General features: G+C 39.9%; 1 protein-coding gene across 1 annotated transcript in view; it reads right to left on the reverse strand.

Annotated features, from left to right (window-relative positions):
* cspg4 (chondroitin sulfate proteoglycan 4) overlaps positions 1-17456 on the reverse strand; it is a 48017-nt gene that overhangs the window by 17836 nt on the left and 12725 nt on the right. Inside the window, exons 2-3 of the mRNA XM_026919479.3 lie at positions 4708-4871; positions 682-4239 (exon numbers count right to left, since the gene is read on the reverse strand). Of these exons, the coding sequence (XP_026775280.3) occupies positions 682-4239; positions 4708-4871 (3722 nt within the window). The remainder of the gene's footprint in view (positions 1-681; positions 4240-4707; positions 4872-17456) is intronic.

Here is a 17456-nt window from a genome sequence, read left to right on the forward strand (position 1 = left end):
TCAATCGCTCCCATTTGGAATGACTCATAGCTTATAATGATATATTTTAGGGAAAGCTGGCATAGAGATTGTAACCAAGATCTATTTTACACCCCCTATTATGCATGTCAAGACCCTGAATATTATTAAGGACAAGGTAATGTGACTGAAAAAGATTGAAACTGTGATTGAAGGTTCAATCTATTATTACTATAATTATTGTGCTTTAAACCATATTTTTTTAACATTTGTCAAATATTTGACCTCGTATAAATGAATCAGATTTCCCAAATATGATAAGCTCAAGCTTTCTTCGGCACTTGATTAACCATCATTTATCACCTCATGAGATTCAAATCTTGCACTTGCTTTGACGTGTGAATTAAGAAAAATGAATAATAGCTAATATGCTACATTCAGGTCAGAATAAGCACTGAGGTAACATATTCAGGCTTCTTTCAACAGATTTAACCTAAGAATTCCCATGCAGTTTGTGTGTTTCACAGTTTATGTACTTTAAAAATAAAAATGATGAAACTACAATAAATTGATGATCTAGGCTTTAACACTTGTGATTTTATGGTGCATAGTGATGTAACATGAAAGATTTAGAAAAATAATTTTCAATTTTCTACTAATGAGCATTTTATGTCCCATTAATTGTGGTATTATTAAACAAGCTGTATTCAAACAGACCCTTACCCTGAGATGATCCTGATCGATGACAGAATGCTCACCCTCATATGCAATGATCACTTTATTGGAGGTAACTTGAGGTTCAGACAAATATCCTTGCTTGAAGATCTTAATTCTGAAAGTGTCTTTCTCAGACATGTCTTTTGCACGCACAGTGAAGGTGAATGAGTCTGTGGACTGGAGGCTCTGATCACTGTGCTCATAGGATACCACACCTTTCTTGAGGTCTTCCTGAGTGAACCGAGTAGCCTCAACACCACTGACTATAATCCTGCCATCACTAGGAGGAGTGTTTATATCATATATAATTTCTGAAGCACTCCTAATGTCCATGTTGGACTCTGTGCCCAGAAGACTGGTGTCCAGAGTCTTGGTACTTCCATAGTCCATGACAACCATGGTGTTATTGACTACATGCAGGTATGGTTCACCTGCCTGCACCTCTAGCAGTGCTGTGGTCTTGTGCAAGCCATCAGACACTTGAAGCTGAAAAAGATCCCGGTCAGCACCATGATGGACAAACAGAACATTCCCATCTCTCAGGTCTGCCTGCGTGAAACGGTAGAGGGGTTGTGAAGCGTCTGCAGAAGACACAATGCTACCTGAGAGAATTCCCATGCGAACATAAACCAGTTGGGTGTCATTAAAGCCAGAGTCGTCATCCCTGAATAGAATGTCATCGGTTTTCAGTAAACGCTGGCCATTTCTTACCACATGGAAGGGTTTATTAATGACCCTCTGAGGTACATAATCATTTCTGGACTGGACTGCTATGGTGAACGTTCCTTTGAGCACCTCCTGTCCTTCAGTCTGCACATTAGTGCTACCTGTATTTACTTCAAAGACAAGAAAGGTGAATTGGTCATGGCTGATCTCTGAGCCATCATGTTTATAGATGAGCCTGTTTAAGAGTATATCTTCATTACTGAAGACATGAATTGCACCCTCGAACCTTGGCACACCGGGAGGGGAGTCCCGAATGAGATGTCCATGCAAAGGGTCTTGTACAATCCTGTACACAAAGTCTGTGGACTGTGGAGTCTGCATCCAGAGGTGTTCTTTAGTAATGGTACTCTCATTCCCTTTTAGTACCAGCAGTCTCTCATTGGTTAGTACAGGGATATTGGAGTCAGCTTTGACACTGATTGGGTAAGTGTATAATTGAGAGTATTGATCCTCTACAAAAACCTTAAACTGAAAATTGTCCTCAGCATCAAAAGGCCTGTGGATTGTGGGTCTGTAGCTGATATGTCCAGCCTCAATATCCTGTTGGGTGAAGCTATCTCTATCTGACAAATCTCCATCCCGCAACATCAAGGCACCCAGTGTCGGACGCTTCCAAATGATGTATCTGATAAAAGCTGAGTCAATATTCTTCCCTTTTACCATAGCTTCTAATTCAGATTGTTTGATAACTCTTGGCTCCCTTGTTACAATTTCAAGAGGGACGATATTTGCCATTACTAGCTGAGCAGGCATGATCTTAATTACAAATGTATTGTCTGGAAGAGTGAACTGTCCAAGCTGAGCATTAAAATGAATATACTCTGTTTCTGTGTCCTCCAGATCAGCTAACGTTGTAGTAGTGTACACTAGTCTATTCTGCTCCAGATCAGATTGATAAAATTGTGACACTCTCTTTGGCACGCCATCATGTGCAATAATTCGCAATTCTCCAAATCTCAAAGGCTGTGTAACATTGAATATAATATCGCCATTTTTGGGAGTGGCAGAAACAGCCAGGTTCTGTATTCCTATGGTGGAGTTGCTGCCCTGAATGAGGCGTAGTCCAGTGTTCGTCACCAGGCTCAGCTGTGGCTGAGTAACTGCCAGTCTAAAGTTGGCAGACTGGCTGATCTGATTACTATCTGAAACTTCTAGGGTGAGTCCACCCACTGAGCCTCCTCTGTCGACATAGTAAATAAGTCCATCCTTGAGCTGTCTGCAGGTGAACTCTCTCAGGTTCCTACCAGGGTGCTCTGAATTCTCTAAGTAGCCATGAGGGTTTGGATCTGAGGTAACAGTAACAATCAACTTGTCACACCGCTTATCGGAATCAGCTATTTTGACAAGGTTGGGGCTTAGACGAGTTCGTCCATTTGCTGTGATTGCAATGTCTCCACCACTAAGCTGGGGTACGTCATTGACAGGGAGAATTTCCACTGGGAGAATGTATTGGTGGGGAGCTTTCAAACACTCCGGGAGGTTGGAACCATGTGCAACCACTTCTAGTTGGATTTGATCACCATACTTTTCATTGCCATCATGAAGATACTTAATCTTCTTATTCACCACATCTAGGAGAGTAAACTTCTTAGTGCGCCTCGTATTGATATTCATGTCTACAAGCCCGTACCAAGGATCATTCTGAAGTGTGAAGATAATTTGAGACTGTCGTATTCCTGCAGCATTAAGATTGAGCGTTGGGTTCAGGTTGCTTATATCAATAAAAGCTTCTCCACCCTCTGGAACCAGCAGAGGGGTGACGTCCAAGAGCTTAGAGACATTTCGAAAGATCTCTGGCATGTCCTCAGTTGGTAAACAGTGTCTTTCATCTGGTGTTACACCCACATATCTTAGCCGTGGTGGGGCTGTAGTTGTGGTTGTTTCAAAATCGTAATAGCTGGAATAGTCATAATCTTCGCCTTCACATTTAACATGAACATCTTTGGTTATCAGGGCATCCTGTAGGCTTCTGTCTTTCTGGTTCACCTTTATTTCTCCTAAGCAGCCAATGAAAGACTCAGATGTTACCTCCTCTTCCATACGAGTCAGGTAGTCATCACGGAATACATCTTTCATTTTCCCCTGGATACCTCCTAAGTACAGATTTCCCACAAGGTCCAGTTTTTCTGATCCATTTAGAGGAACAGAGACGGACTGACTATCCACTGTTATTTCAAACCTGTTTGGATCAACCTGCATTCTTATCCTGTGCCACTGATCATCATCCAGCTTTACTTTCATGTTGTTTAGAGTTACTATGCCACTGCCCAGATCTGCCACGCCTTTTATGTACCCTCCTGTCATACCCAAGGCAATGAAATCAGACTCATGACCTGGATGAAAGAGAAGCAGAGCATCTTCAATAGTAGTTTTCATCAGTAATTCCATATTGCGAGAACCAGTGTTGGCTCTGGTCCAGGTTGGGAAAGATACAAAGGAGTCTGGGCTGATAAAGCTGGTGGCCTCCCCATCTCCTGCTTCAAACTCACTGCTACAGCCTTCTTTAGTGTCATGGCAGACAGCTGTAGCTGATGACAAAATATTAAACTGATGAGACTCAAACTTTATGTCGCTCATACAGCCACGGAGGGAGGGGCTAGCAGTGCTGAGGTACTGAACATCCAAGTCTCTTACGCCTCCAAGGAACACACCTATATCAATACTGAGGTCCTCCTCCTCTCCTTGCAAGTCAACAGAAGTCGAAAAAAGGCTGTCCACATTCATGGTGAGTTTGTTGTCTTGTAGTGTAAGAGAAACATGATGATCTATAAGATTGTTAAGTTGCACACCAGAGGAGGAGCTCAGCACCACTTCCCCTGATCCCATATCCATTCTTGCCTGTGAAAGCAAGCACAAATACAAACATTATTATTATTATTATTATTATTATTACTATTATTATTTTCTAAGACATTGAGACTAATGTGATGCATAAAAAAAAAAAAAAAGAACCACTTCAGACATATGTCTGCTGTTATTTGGCCTTGAGTCTAAATATTTTCTTTAAGTGCTGACAGATATAAACTCAGATGTTCAGCTCACTCCAACTCCAGAAGAGATGTTATCCATATGTGATGGAGTAAACATACAAGACTTAGCTAAATATAATGCAACCCAAACTAAATTACTAGGCATATGAAAGAAAAAAATGAGTATTTGGTACATAAGAAGACATAGTTAATCAAAAAAATTCCAAAAGAGAAATTTAATTGAATTATGTTTGTAATTTGAAGTAAATACTTGATAATCAGAGTATTAATGCTACAATATTGTATGGTCCCTTAACAATGCGTTTGTGCTTCTCACCTGTAACCTGCCATTGATGAGCTCCAGAGACAGGTAGTCTCTGTTTCCAGCAGCTAGGAGGAGCAGCCCGCTGCGTCTGCTTGTCTTAAACTGGAGTGACAGATCAAAACTTAACAGATCCTGCACCGCATCTATCCGGCAGTAGCTATCCCCAAAGTAAGAAACTGAAAACAGAAAAAAGGTAGCATGATGTATGATTCATATGGCTGCCAAGGCTTTCGTGTAATTCAGATGGAAAAAAGTAACTAATATAGTAGAAATAAAAAGTCTACACACGTCTGTTAAAATTGTGGGTTTTTATGATGTACAAAAATGAAACCATGATAAGTAACGTCAGCTTCCAATGTCTGCTTCCAACTTTAACGTGATATAGCAACCAACAAAATTCAAGTGAAAAACAAATAGAAATGCTTAATTGAAAAAAGAAACATAAAAACCTACAATAACCTGGTTATACACCCCTTAACAAATACTTTGTTAAAGCACCTTTTGCTTGTAATATGGCACTCTTTTAGTAATAAAAAAATAATACAGTATTTTCAGAGTCTACCAACTTAGCACATGTTGATTTGGCAATTTTATTCCGCTCTTCCTTGCAAAAATACCCTAGATCTATCAAATTGTGAGGGGATCTCCTGTACACCGCCCTCTTCAAGTCATTCTCCAGGTTTTCAATAGGATTTAGATTTGGAATCTGAGTTGGCCGTTCCAAGACATTGATCTTCTTCTTCTTCTGAAGCCGTTGCTTTGCTGACTTGGATTTGTGCTTTGCGTCGTTATCGTACTGGAAGGTGAAATTTTTCTTCAGCTGGCTGTCAGAAGCCTGCAAGTTTTGTGCCAAAATAGATTGGTATTTGGAGCTGTCCATGATTCTCTCTATCTTGACTAGAGCCCCAGTCCCAGCTGAAGAGTAGCAGCCCCATAGCATGATGCTGCCACCACCATGCTTCATTGTGGGTATGGTGTTCTTTGGGTGATAAGTTGTCTTGTTTTTGCACCAAACATATCTTTTAGAATTATGCCAAAAAAGCTCTACCTTGGTCTCCTCAGACCATAACATAATTTGCCACATGGTTTGGGGTGATTTGATTGGGCTTTTTCTTTTTTTTTGGAATTTTATTTTGGAGAAAGGGCAGCCTCCCTGATTAGTTTTCTTCTTTCTTCCTTTTGGCAATTTTGGAGGGACATACTGTTCTTTGTAATGTCACTGTGGTGCCCTATTTTCTCCACCTGTTCATGATGGACTTCACGGTGTTCCGTGGTACATCTAATGTTTTGGAAATTCTTATGTACCCCTCTCCTGATCGATACCTTTCCACAATGAGATTCTGTACATGCTTTGTAAGCTCTTTGTGGACCATGGCTTCAGCAGTCGGATGAAACCAAGAAGAGGTCAAAAAAATCCTAGAGAAACAGCTGGGTTTTTTGGGGTTAATCAGAATCACTTCATTAATGACAGGTGTATGATAATTACTTTTGAACATGAGTATGGATGTGATTAGTTCATTCTGAGCACAGTCACATACAGCCGGGTTACATGCAACTGGGTTATTGTTTAATGCTATGTTTATTCTTTTCTTTCCCCCAAAATGTTTCTATTTGTTTTTCACTTGAATTTTGTTGGTTGCCGTATTACATTAAAGGTAGAAAAAGATGTGACATGATTTATCAAGGTTTCATTTTTTACATCACAAAATCCTGCAATTTTAACAGGGGTGTGTAGACTTTTTTATATCCACTGTACGCTGCTAATGCATAAGACAATTACTATGATACACCATGGATGCATGACTGGTGTGCAGATTGAATCTTACACAGCTGCCACAAAAAAAGTAAAGAAAATTGGAAACATTGTGGAAAATGCTTAGATGATTCATAACCCCATGAGGATGTTTGGCTGCCAGTAGTGCTACAGATTTTCCCAGGCTTTGGCTGTGTGAAGTCTGACTCTGTGCAAATTCAACCACCTGCTCAGCACAAATCTCTTAAAAAAAAGCACTCTCTTCTCCCTCCACCAATATTATACACACAGGAAATGAATTGTTTCCCATTGCTTTCACTCTTGAACTAAACTGAGCAAGAGCACTAGGTCTCACCGGCAAGTGTTTCCAAGGCCTGAGCCAAGAGATAAAGATTAATACACATTTCACAACCTCCTACACAATCTACAGACTAGAAGTCACTTCACCATGACCGCTGGAAATCCCCTCCACGCAATCTCAACATAAATAGAGTTGGACGGCCTACATATGCATGAGAATATGTTAAAAAAGCTGATTTTATCAGGATTTATAATCAGACAGACAGAAAAGCCTTCCACCTTTCACAAATGTCTCACAATATCTAACATTCAAGGACTTAATAATTGGCAAAAATAGCCAAAAACTAAGATATAGCCAATAGTAGAAACACAGTATTTCATGTACTGACGCTAAATAACCCCTAAATAACGATTCAATGACACAATTCCAGTGTGTGTACCTTTATAAGAGATGCTGAAAGGCCTTTATAAGAGATGCTGAAATGCCTTTCAGCATCTCTTATAAAGGTACACACACTGGAATTGTGTCATTGAATCGTGACTGGTCATTTCATATGAATCGTGAATTGCTGCTAATCTGCAGTTCTCTTTTCGCATCAAGTCATCTGGGATGTGTTTTGCCTTCAGTAGGACATAAAATAAAGCAAAGGAAATAATTATTCTGCACTCCTGAACTCCCCAATCTGTGAACAAGGCACACAGAGAAAAATAAAACGACTCAACAGGACAGCACTTTTCACCCACAGTTAATTTCATACATAAAGTTGAAGGACGAGTATTATGAGGTGAAGCCATCTTTTAGCACTGAGCTCTCAAGCCTTGATTTCAAGCTGGCTGGAAAAGCTACAAAAACCACCTGCACTGGCCCCATGTGGGCAAGTGGATATATTTTATAGTTGACAAAAATAATAACAGAGACATTATTAGGAGGAACTGTACAGAAATAAAGGCTAGAACAGTCAGATTTCATCCCCATCTTTGCAGTGCAGTTTTGGAGATGTAGGAGCAGCACATCATTGGATAAATAGTTTGAAGCTAAATACTGTGGTTAATTAAAAATGGCTTCATATTTGGTACATAATGCTTGGCACTGTAACATCCAATATTACAGGCAACATATAGTGCATTATATAGAGAGTAGGGATCCATTATGAATTCATTTTTCACAGCGCACCCTGCAAAAATGATACCTTAGCCAGTGAAGATATCTTGAATAAAGCTGCATTTCTAGATATACTCTGGATTTGTCTTCTTCTCTGATCTGCGTTACTATAGTAATGTTAAAAACTTGTGGTTAGTGAACAAAGCGCCATTTGTCTAACCTGTTAGATATTTGGAAAATTAGAAGATTCACAAAAGATCAGTTTAATGTGTTGGATTTCTTGGTTCGCTGTGAGGAAATGTAATATATGTGTTTAAAAGATGTAGTTCATTCACCAAGGTCCTAGCTAGAATAGTTTTGAATTATTATACATTTTCCATAAACGAGAATGAGTTTAAAAAAAAAAACGTGCTGGCAGTGCAAAAGCAACCCAGCTCAGCAGGAAGCACACACTTGGCACCACTATCTATATAACTCTGAGCAGCATGTATGGAGCTAATTTACACCTGGTTTAGTGAAGGACAAAATGAACACGCAAACCTGGCCACTGATAATTGGGCAAAGTTTAGTACATTGAATGGAATACGTAATAAACTTCTCAATACTCCACCTTTTCTGTGCTGACTTTTCATTTTTTGCTCTCTCAAATGCATATGTAGGATAGAGGAGAGATGCACGCTTTATATGTTGCTGCAGTTTAAACTGTTCACATAGGCTTTTATCCTAGTTTTGTACATAAGAGGAAAGGTTTTTCGTGCAGAATGCAGCCTATGTACATGGTATGTGTATGTGTGTGTTTTGGCTCTGGCCAGGTCTGATGGCTATGAAGGATGATGAATGGCCTAGTTTATATTTATAGATCTTATGGGGAGCTTTGCATGCCTTTCTGTATACACTTTCAATGAATCTTCCCCTCTACTCAATCCCAACTCCAGCTCTTTCTGCTGCTTTCAGTGGCCTAACACATGTCTGGAAGGAGAAACAAACACAGTCAACCATTTTGAGCTGTTCCAGGGATATTTAAAAAAAAAAAATTCTGTTCACATGATGCTGAAATTATAATATTGTCAATGAAGAAAACATTTCTATGAGGGCCCACCATGGCAACCGTCACTAACCATTTACTTTCTAAGCAAACCACTGGCTTGTGTAAATGCTACGCAATTACGGACCTGAGTCTATAAATAGTGGTTACATTGGTTTGCTGATTTGTTGTTCTGGTAGTGATGCTATGCTTGTAATTATCTTGACACATAAGACAGTACCACTTAGACGGAGCCACTGTGTATGACAACCTTCAGTGTATTCAACAAACTGAATGTTGTTGCTAAGATTTTAAATATTTCCTGTGTGTCTATGAGCTATGAGGAGACTTGGTATTTTAAAGTCCGTTCACATAAATACAAAGGCAATTATGAAGGGAAAAAAAAAAAAACATGGCGTGTCTATACATACTTGTGAAAATGAGAGTCGCCGTGAGATGGGAAAGAGTGCGCTGCTTAATGTGAATTAACTTCAGGCAAAGAAAAAATAGTTACATCACACCATAATGAACTCAGACATGAAACAGATAATCAGGTAATTAAGGAAGGGGTGGTGGTGCTGTTTGATTCATGGCTATTCTCACCCATAAAACATTCATAATGAAGTGCACCATCGACTAGGCCCCTTTATTAGAAATAATTAAGAAGGTTTAGGGATTGAGCCAGGCGGTGTTTGTTTGTTGAAGTTATTTAAAGCAGCTGTAGTGTGTAGTTTTTGTGTGTGGAGAAGACATAGAAGTTGCTCTGGTGTTTTATAGAGCCATAGAGTACTGTTTTGCTTCTCTCTATGCGGCTTGGTTTACAACCGACCTGAAGTCTGCACACAGCCTGCGCCAAGTAACATCAAATCAAACTGCAAACCAGCTCAGCATCCCTTAGCGCTCCAATTCACAAAGATCCTCAGAGGAGTCCAGGCATGAGTGGAATAAAAAATATGTGTCTCACTATAATCCATATGGCAACCTACATTCTCTTGCAGAGAATTGTGTGAGGATATTACATGTAAGGCCCACAGATTTCTAAAAAACCTTCCTGGAAAAACACAAAACAAAACAAACAAAAAACTTTTATGGCTCACTTTTTGATGCTCTCATTGTCTGCGAACGATCATTCTCTGAGCTGCTTCATGGATTATTATTACTTCTAACTGATATGTTTTAAGCTATTTTTTATTAAAATCACAAACTATTTTCTCTGATATTTCACCGAATACAAGAAGTAAGAGCGAAACTACTGTAGATTAGGATGCATCCTCTAAGTGTGACATATATGTAGGTGGGTTGTCTTTTTATTTGTTTGTTTGTTTTTTCGTCACTGGCTTAAACTGCATGACTGATTGTGGAACAGTGGGGGCTGAGTGAGATTGAAGGGTGAGAGGTGACGGGAGCAGGAGAAGTCCTCCATCTGGAGAGAAAATCACCTAAAACCTTTCCATAACCTCTTTCCCTTCCCCCTGCATTCTGTGTAAAACAATCCAAACCTCACAGGCCTTAATCGAATTCACATTGAACTCATGGCAAGCACCAGGTTTCATGTTTACTTTGCAGCAGTACCTCATATAATAAGAATAAGGAAACACGAGGGCTCTGTCGTGCATTACACTACTGTAATACTGTATTCCCACTTTTCCCGTTCTGCTTCTTCTGTGTTTATGCTGAACTCCATGCTGTGTGAGCAGGCTCAGTACAACATCCACCACACCACTCTGAGACACTCATGACATTCATCATAAAAGTGCTGGCTGTATGAACTCACTCATCTATCAGCATTGTAAGAAAAACAGCAGGCGGAAGGGTCGTACTGTGTGAAAGAGAGCAGGCCTGCTTTCTGACTCTTCGGCACAAAGAGCTGCTCTGTGGGCTTCTGAGAGTCGCGCTAGTGTTTCGCCTCACGGATCTGCAGGGTGGTACCACTGAATTCATCGTAATTATTAACAAACAGGGTGGAGAAACAAATGTTTATTTATCTTGGGTTGATGTGGGCGTAAAGTTGGTGTGGCGCTTGTAGGGCTCCAGCTCCTGTGTGCTATCATTCTGAGGATCTTGTCAAGAAGTGAAAGTGTCCAGTGGCAGATCCTTGAGCTGTGTTTACTTGAGCTGTATGTGCATATATGTATGTATGTATGTGTGTGTATGTGTGTCTTGTAACAGCATACTTCCCTTCTTGGATTCTGACCCCCGTGACCCCCTAATATCTGGGACCACATGCTTGCTGCCCATTTTTTTCAGTATACTGACAACGTCCTGGAGAGGAGAGGTCAGCAATGGCAGGAAATGCTGAAGTCTGGACCTCCTTACCCAAGGTAAGCAATTTTAGAAACATGAATCGCATGTTTCCTATTACATTTCGTGCTAGGTTTCTTCTGTAGCTGACAATAATGGCAACTATTCCAGTTGCACTAAACACAGCTTGTCTGTGTGCAGCTGCATTGCATAATCAAACTGTGAACAATCACTGAAGAGCTTAACACTGGACAATGGTAGCTTTGTGCTGAACTTTTCCCCTAGAGTATTTCTGACACTGTGTAAAACCCTACAGTGTATAACCGAGTGCTCTCACAAATGAGTAAAAATCACAGGAGATTTAGCCTCCGCACTGCTGCTGTTTGCTACAATTGTTTCCTTATTCCTTACTTATTTTGGCAGTGGCCTCTTGCAGAAACTGTTATATTGTTCAGACATGTATACCTGTGTATTTATGTGTGTATATATAACTCTAGCATTAGGAAGGAGTTACAGCAAGCTATGAGCAGAAACGCTGGTGCATTTGATCAAAATGGGAATTTAATTCATTGCAGCTGAAAGCACAAGATACTCAACTGACCCTGCTTAGGCCCCTTGCTTATGTTCTGACTTCAGGGAGGCTCATAAACGCTTTTCCAGCAGCACCCCCAGCTCCCAAACCTTCCCCGAAGCATTCAGGGAGCTCCCTCCTTAGCAGTAGTTGCTTACGCTACTGTTTCCACCAAGCTACTGTTTCTTCACCGCACCCTGTTCTCTCTTACTCTCGCAACCAGTCATTAGTAAAACATTAGGACCCCACTGCCACCTGGCTCTCTCACACTGCTGAAAATAAACACTCAGCTCGGAAAAAAATGACAGCCTGATGGAACCATTCATCTTAAGTCACAGTATGACAGTACTCTTTATTTTGTCAGCAATAGACCCCTGAGTGAGACACGTCACTCTGACGTCAGCAACGCCTCCTGGTTGCAGAAACAAAGCTGGAGACTATATTGGTTTTTAAAATCTAGCCAGAATTTGTTTTCTGAAAGGTCACATTGTGCTGTCGGAAAAGTGTTCATAAACACATTCGTTTGTACCATATGCTATCAAATCAGACACCTTTCCCAGCCAGGGAACCGACCCCAGCTACTGCGGTTGCACATGGCAGTGCGCTCCCAGTGCCGGTCCCAAGCCTGGGTAAAATCGGGGAGGGTCGTATCAGGAAGGGCATCCGGCATAAAAACTGCGCCAACTCAAGTACGCGGACCGATGGGTCTGCTGTGGCGACCCGTAACAGGAGCAGCCGAAAGAAGAAGAATAACAACATCAAATCGGACACCTTTCCAAGCCACCAGAAGACGACTGTGGTTATAGGCAGTTAGGTGGGATAATTGGTCCGAGAAGCTCCTTCTTTACAGTCATCTCAGGTAAGTAGCTAACTAGGAATTTAACGGGCTTAGCTTGCTAGTTAGCTAACATGCCTAATTTATATTGCTTTCACAAATCTATGTAGCTGGCTTAAAATCTACATCAAGAAACTAGCTAGCTAATGCTAGATAGCTAGGTCACATTCTTACTGAGGAGTTACATGTACCTATAGTGTACCTATATGAGTGTGTGTGTGTGTGTGGGTCTGTGTGTGTGTATATATATTTCTAGTTCCTTATTTAAATGTAAGCAGATGTGTGATATTGACCCTGTTAACTGCATTGGACAAGAGGTCAGATTTTCCTCATGTCTAATCTCTTCTATTGAAGCGTGTGATCAGAGAGCACTATGATGGACTTGATCTAAGTTGGATCATAAGGTTTTGTATAAACTTGTGGGGTCCATGCCAGCTCGAGTGCACACTGTCATTAAAGCAAAAAGGAGACGTAGCAAATACTAAGAAACTCTGAAATTCATGTAACTATTTTGAAGATTCTACTTTTCACTCAGGTGCTGTCAGTAATATAATTTGTAATGACAATTGTTGTATTAAATTAGAAAAGAATGTAAAATAGCCATATTGATCTTCTGGAGTTACACCATTTGAAAGTGTTAGTTTAGGCAAATAGCACCCCTGTCTTTTAGTGCTAATCCATAATAATAAGCGAATAACATTTTAGCCAACATGTCAATCCGATTTCTAAATTAAATTCTTGACTTTATTTAGGAATTTAAGAAGTCTTGATAGATTCTTCAGTCGGATTATAAAAGTACCGTCAGGTTGCTATGCTACTCAGGTCACCTCTTTTTGTTTACAAACACCGAAGGGGTCTATGGGTTAGTCTCAGCCTTACAATCGTGGCTCCACCCACAGGCCACGGAGTATCTGATATCTTTTGTAGAGTTTTTCTGACATGTGTTGCGTGCGACTGAAGGTCGTCCGACCTCCAACTAGGAAAAACCAAAGAAACGTCCATCAGCTTGGAATTCCTACTCATGAACTTGAGATGGTCTCCTCAACCCCAAGTTCAGCAAGTGACATCAAATCAACATGGCTACTCACAGCATGAACAGTAAACACAATAGCACTTTTTACTTTTAAACGAATTATACTGTATATACTAGTATTTGCTTTAGATCCATCAACACACAGACATATTTGCTTGTTAATTCTATAACACTGACTGGACAGTTCACTGCTTTGAGAAGGTAAATGTGCATCACTCATCACAATTGAAAATGATGCAATTCCGAGCTCTGACTTCCCACTTCTAAGGCAAGTCAAACACAGCTACAAGCTTCAGGATCTTACAGGCTGCAACTATTAAGTTTGGACTTCAACTTTGTACAGTTGCTGTGTGATATACTAAATAAACTGACTCAACACCATAGCAGGTCTTTCCAGTACAGGATTTAACCAGAAATGCTATTCAACTGAGTCTCTTAAGGTAAGCTTATAAATTACGGTTGAAATACTGTGCAAGCTACTTCCCTGAAAATTCACATGGCTCATTCCCCTTTAAAGTGTGCATAGTTAAATGCCTTATCAGGCTGTGATATGAGGTGACAGAGTACCCTGCTACATTTCAACCTCTGTTAGCTTTGCACAGCTGTGGATCACGCTCACACTCCGCTGGGACATTTAGATTCATGGTTTAAACATGCGCTCAGCTATGGATCCGAGATCCCCAGTATTCTTGTAACAGCCACTCAATTCCAAATCCCTATTTCCATTTTCCTGTTCTGCCCTTCTCCAGCCTTCTTACATTATTCCCATGGCTAGGCACTTGCAAACACATACAGTATGTGCAATAAATATAAAAAAAAGTACAAAATATGTGTCTATCATCTCCCAACCATCCATCATGGCACTCAGATGGCTGTTCCGTTCTCTACTAGCAGGAAGATGTTTATTAGAAGTCTGAAGTATGCACAGCCTGCAGATGGCTGCCAGACGTCCACATATAAAACACCAATAAACACAGTTTTAAATGTTATGTAGACAAGATCAGAGATTTATCAGATTAATGTTCTTGCTCTTGGGGGATTGCTCTGCAGGTTGACTGGCTTTATGCCTGCTTATATCTCATGGTACTGAGACCTCTCAATCTGTGATTTAGTTGAATTTACAACACTAGGACAAGTGTAGCGTGTGAGGGACAGATGAGACAAAGAGAGACAAAGACAAAATGAGACAAAGAGAGAGCAATGCCACCTAGAACAGTTTAGCCAATACAACAAAGGTGGATATAATCTGGTGGAAATGTCAGGTTCTGTTGGTGGTGCGCTTCTCACCCAGTGCTTATGAATGAGTTCACTGTGAATTATATGAACGATTAGGAGGAATCGAAGTAAGTCTATAAACAACCCAGTCAATCCTGTGTGTCGTCTGCTGTCACTAACTGTACATATAACAACACCCCCCCCCTATTCTCCCACCCATATGAGTGCACTTCACCAAAGACTATAGTGTTCTTCTGTTTTTAAGATAACATCATTTCTCCGATACTCTAATTACCAACTTCTTGTAACAATCGCGAAATGTTTTTATGTTTACGTTATGTCTGTATTTGCTATTATGGTGTATAATGTTTTATTTCATAGTGTAAAGATATATATTATGTAGTAGATGATATCTTAAATGTATGATATGGGTGTATTGTTGTAAAATATGTGCCTATTTACCCTGTACCTTCCTTGTTAGTTGGTTTAATCCAAAGAGGGGCGGGGCTTAGAGTTTAAAAGAGAGCCCCGAACCAGTGTGTGGTGTGGTTGGTAGGTTGGTTGTTGTTTTTGAGCGAGGGTGCAACTGTGGTGCCGTGAGCAATATTTGTTAGAGTTTAAATTATTGTATATAGAGTTAAAGTGTTTATTTGTTTGTTTGTTTGTTTGTAGCTTTGTATATAGCTTTGGGGTTTTTTTTCCCCCGTACTGGATCACCTCTTGAGCACTGTAAATAAATCATCACCTTGCACTATAACATCTCGGCGAGTATTGCCATCATTCTTCCCCTTTTTCCCCTGGGGTGGGGGTTTTCTGGAGTCTGTGAAACCACTGCCTCACAGTCATATAGGTAGATGTTAAGGACTTAAATCTCACTTCTTACTTCTTTTATTATCATATTATTGTTGCTGAGAGGAAAAGTATTTCAACATCTAACACCCCAAAATAGCTGAGAGAACATGACAAAAGTATTTACAAGTAGTTCTTATTAAATTGTCTCATTAAATGTCTCATAAAACATTGTTACATATGTTTTTTCAGTGGTCAAACATCGGTCTGTGGTCTTCCGATCCCCTGGCAGGATGGAGCGCTAGCGAAAATACTGCACATCATCCTACAAGACACAGAGTCGAAATAAGGATTTTGTCTGCAATAATGAATCTGTACATGTTCTTTCATATTAACTGTTAAGCGCATACACACATACAGAGCAATCATTATGAACAGACACAAGCGAGTGACATTTAGCTTGTGCGCAGTGAATATAAATGCAATGTAGTCAGCATTCCTTACTAAGTTTGCATATTTTGCATTATAATTTGACTCACAGTGCAGAAGCCACTTACAATACCACAATCACACTGCACATATTCCATTGTACCTGCTGCAAGAATAATCTGCTGTAACCTTTCTGAGAATTTCAAGCTGGTTTCTAAAGTGAAAGAAGTGGATTCGTTCTAATCAGATGCAAACTACAGGCATACTCAATATTCCATCATAGCAAACATGACTTTTAACAGCATTCCCGGATTGTTTATACAGCATGTTATTTCTCAAAGAGGTGAAAACATTTTATTTATTAAATGCAGTTTACCAACAAACGACACGAAGTACCAATTTGCGAAGCTCTTTAACATTATTAAAGTTTGTGCCGCATATTGCGATGTATTCTGTCACATTCAGGGGCCTGCTGGAAGAACAGCAATACTTCCTGCGTCTAATTTGTGATTTCTAATTTCACGGTCGCTTAATAGGGAGCTTTGAGGTGTGCCTGCTTCAGCGGGGGGACGAGATGGAGAAGGACATACATTCAGGCAGATCCATTAGCATTCATTAGGAGAAACCGGATCAGCAGCCTCTAGCACACATGGCCTGCTTATTAAACACGTTGCTTTGCCTTTCACTTCATCTGAGCTTAACCTATCTCTCAGGGAGAACAGACACATAATAGTGAGATTATCATAGATCATCAATTTTCCTCTCACTGAACATGAGGTCATGATTTCATCAATTCATACTCCTCAGTTTGTGACATTTCTTCATAAATGAAAACACTCCACCATTTAAATTCTTCAAACCTGTGGTGGTGTTTGAGAGCAATATTAAATACATGGATACGACATTATGAATCTGAAAATTTTAAATGTGCAGTGATCACATGATTAAAGTGATTATCATGATTAAGATCCTTTCCATGTCTTGATCATGTGAATATATTTGCAATACTACTATTAGGTGTTCATTCTAAACTGTCAAATATTTTTGTCTCTTGCTTTTATGCTACATTTTATTGCAATCAACAGAAAAGGGGGAAAAAAACAATCCTTCTTGCGGTTCTGCATTTTCTATCCATCGATTTTGATCTGAGGACTGAATTTTTGAACATTTATGTTAACCAACCAGGTAAGCTACACTGAAGTGATCACTGCCCCCAATATCCACATTATATAAAGAAAGGAAATGTTAGCTGGCTAGCCACATGCTGTTGGGGTTTCAATAACTTGCTAGGTTCTGGAGTTAGCTAGCTAACTCATGTTAATTCATATATGTTTCAAGGTATATAGTTAGCTATCTAGCTAAGGTGCTTCTTATGCATTGTTTTGAGCGTTACCTATAGGCTGAGGCAGCACTTAGATATATTTAACATAACAGCCAATTGTTACCAAACATCTATCTTAATTTTAATA

This window comes from Pangasianodon hypophthalmus, chromosome 9, assembly GCF_027358585.1.
Source record: "Pangasianodon hypophthalmus isolate fPanHyp1 chromosome 9, fPanHyp1.pri, whole genome shotgun sequence".
NCBI classification, from domain to species: Eukaryota; Metazoa; Chordata; class Actinopteri; order Siluriformes; family Pangasiidae; genus Pangasianodon; species Pangasianodon hypophthalmus.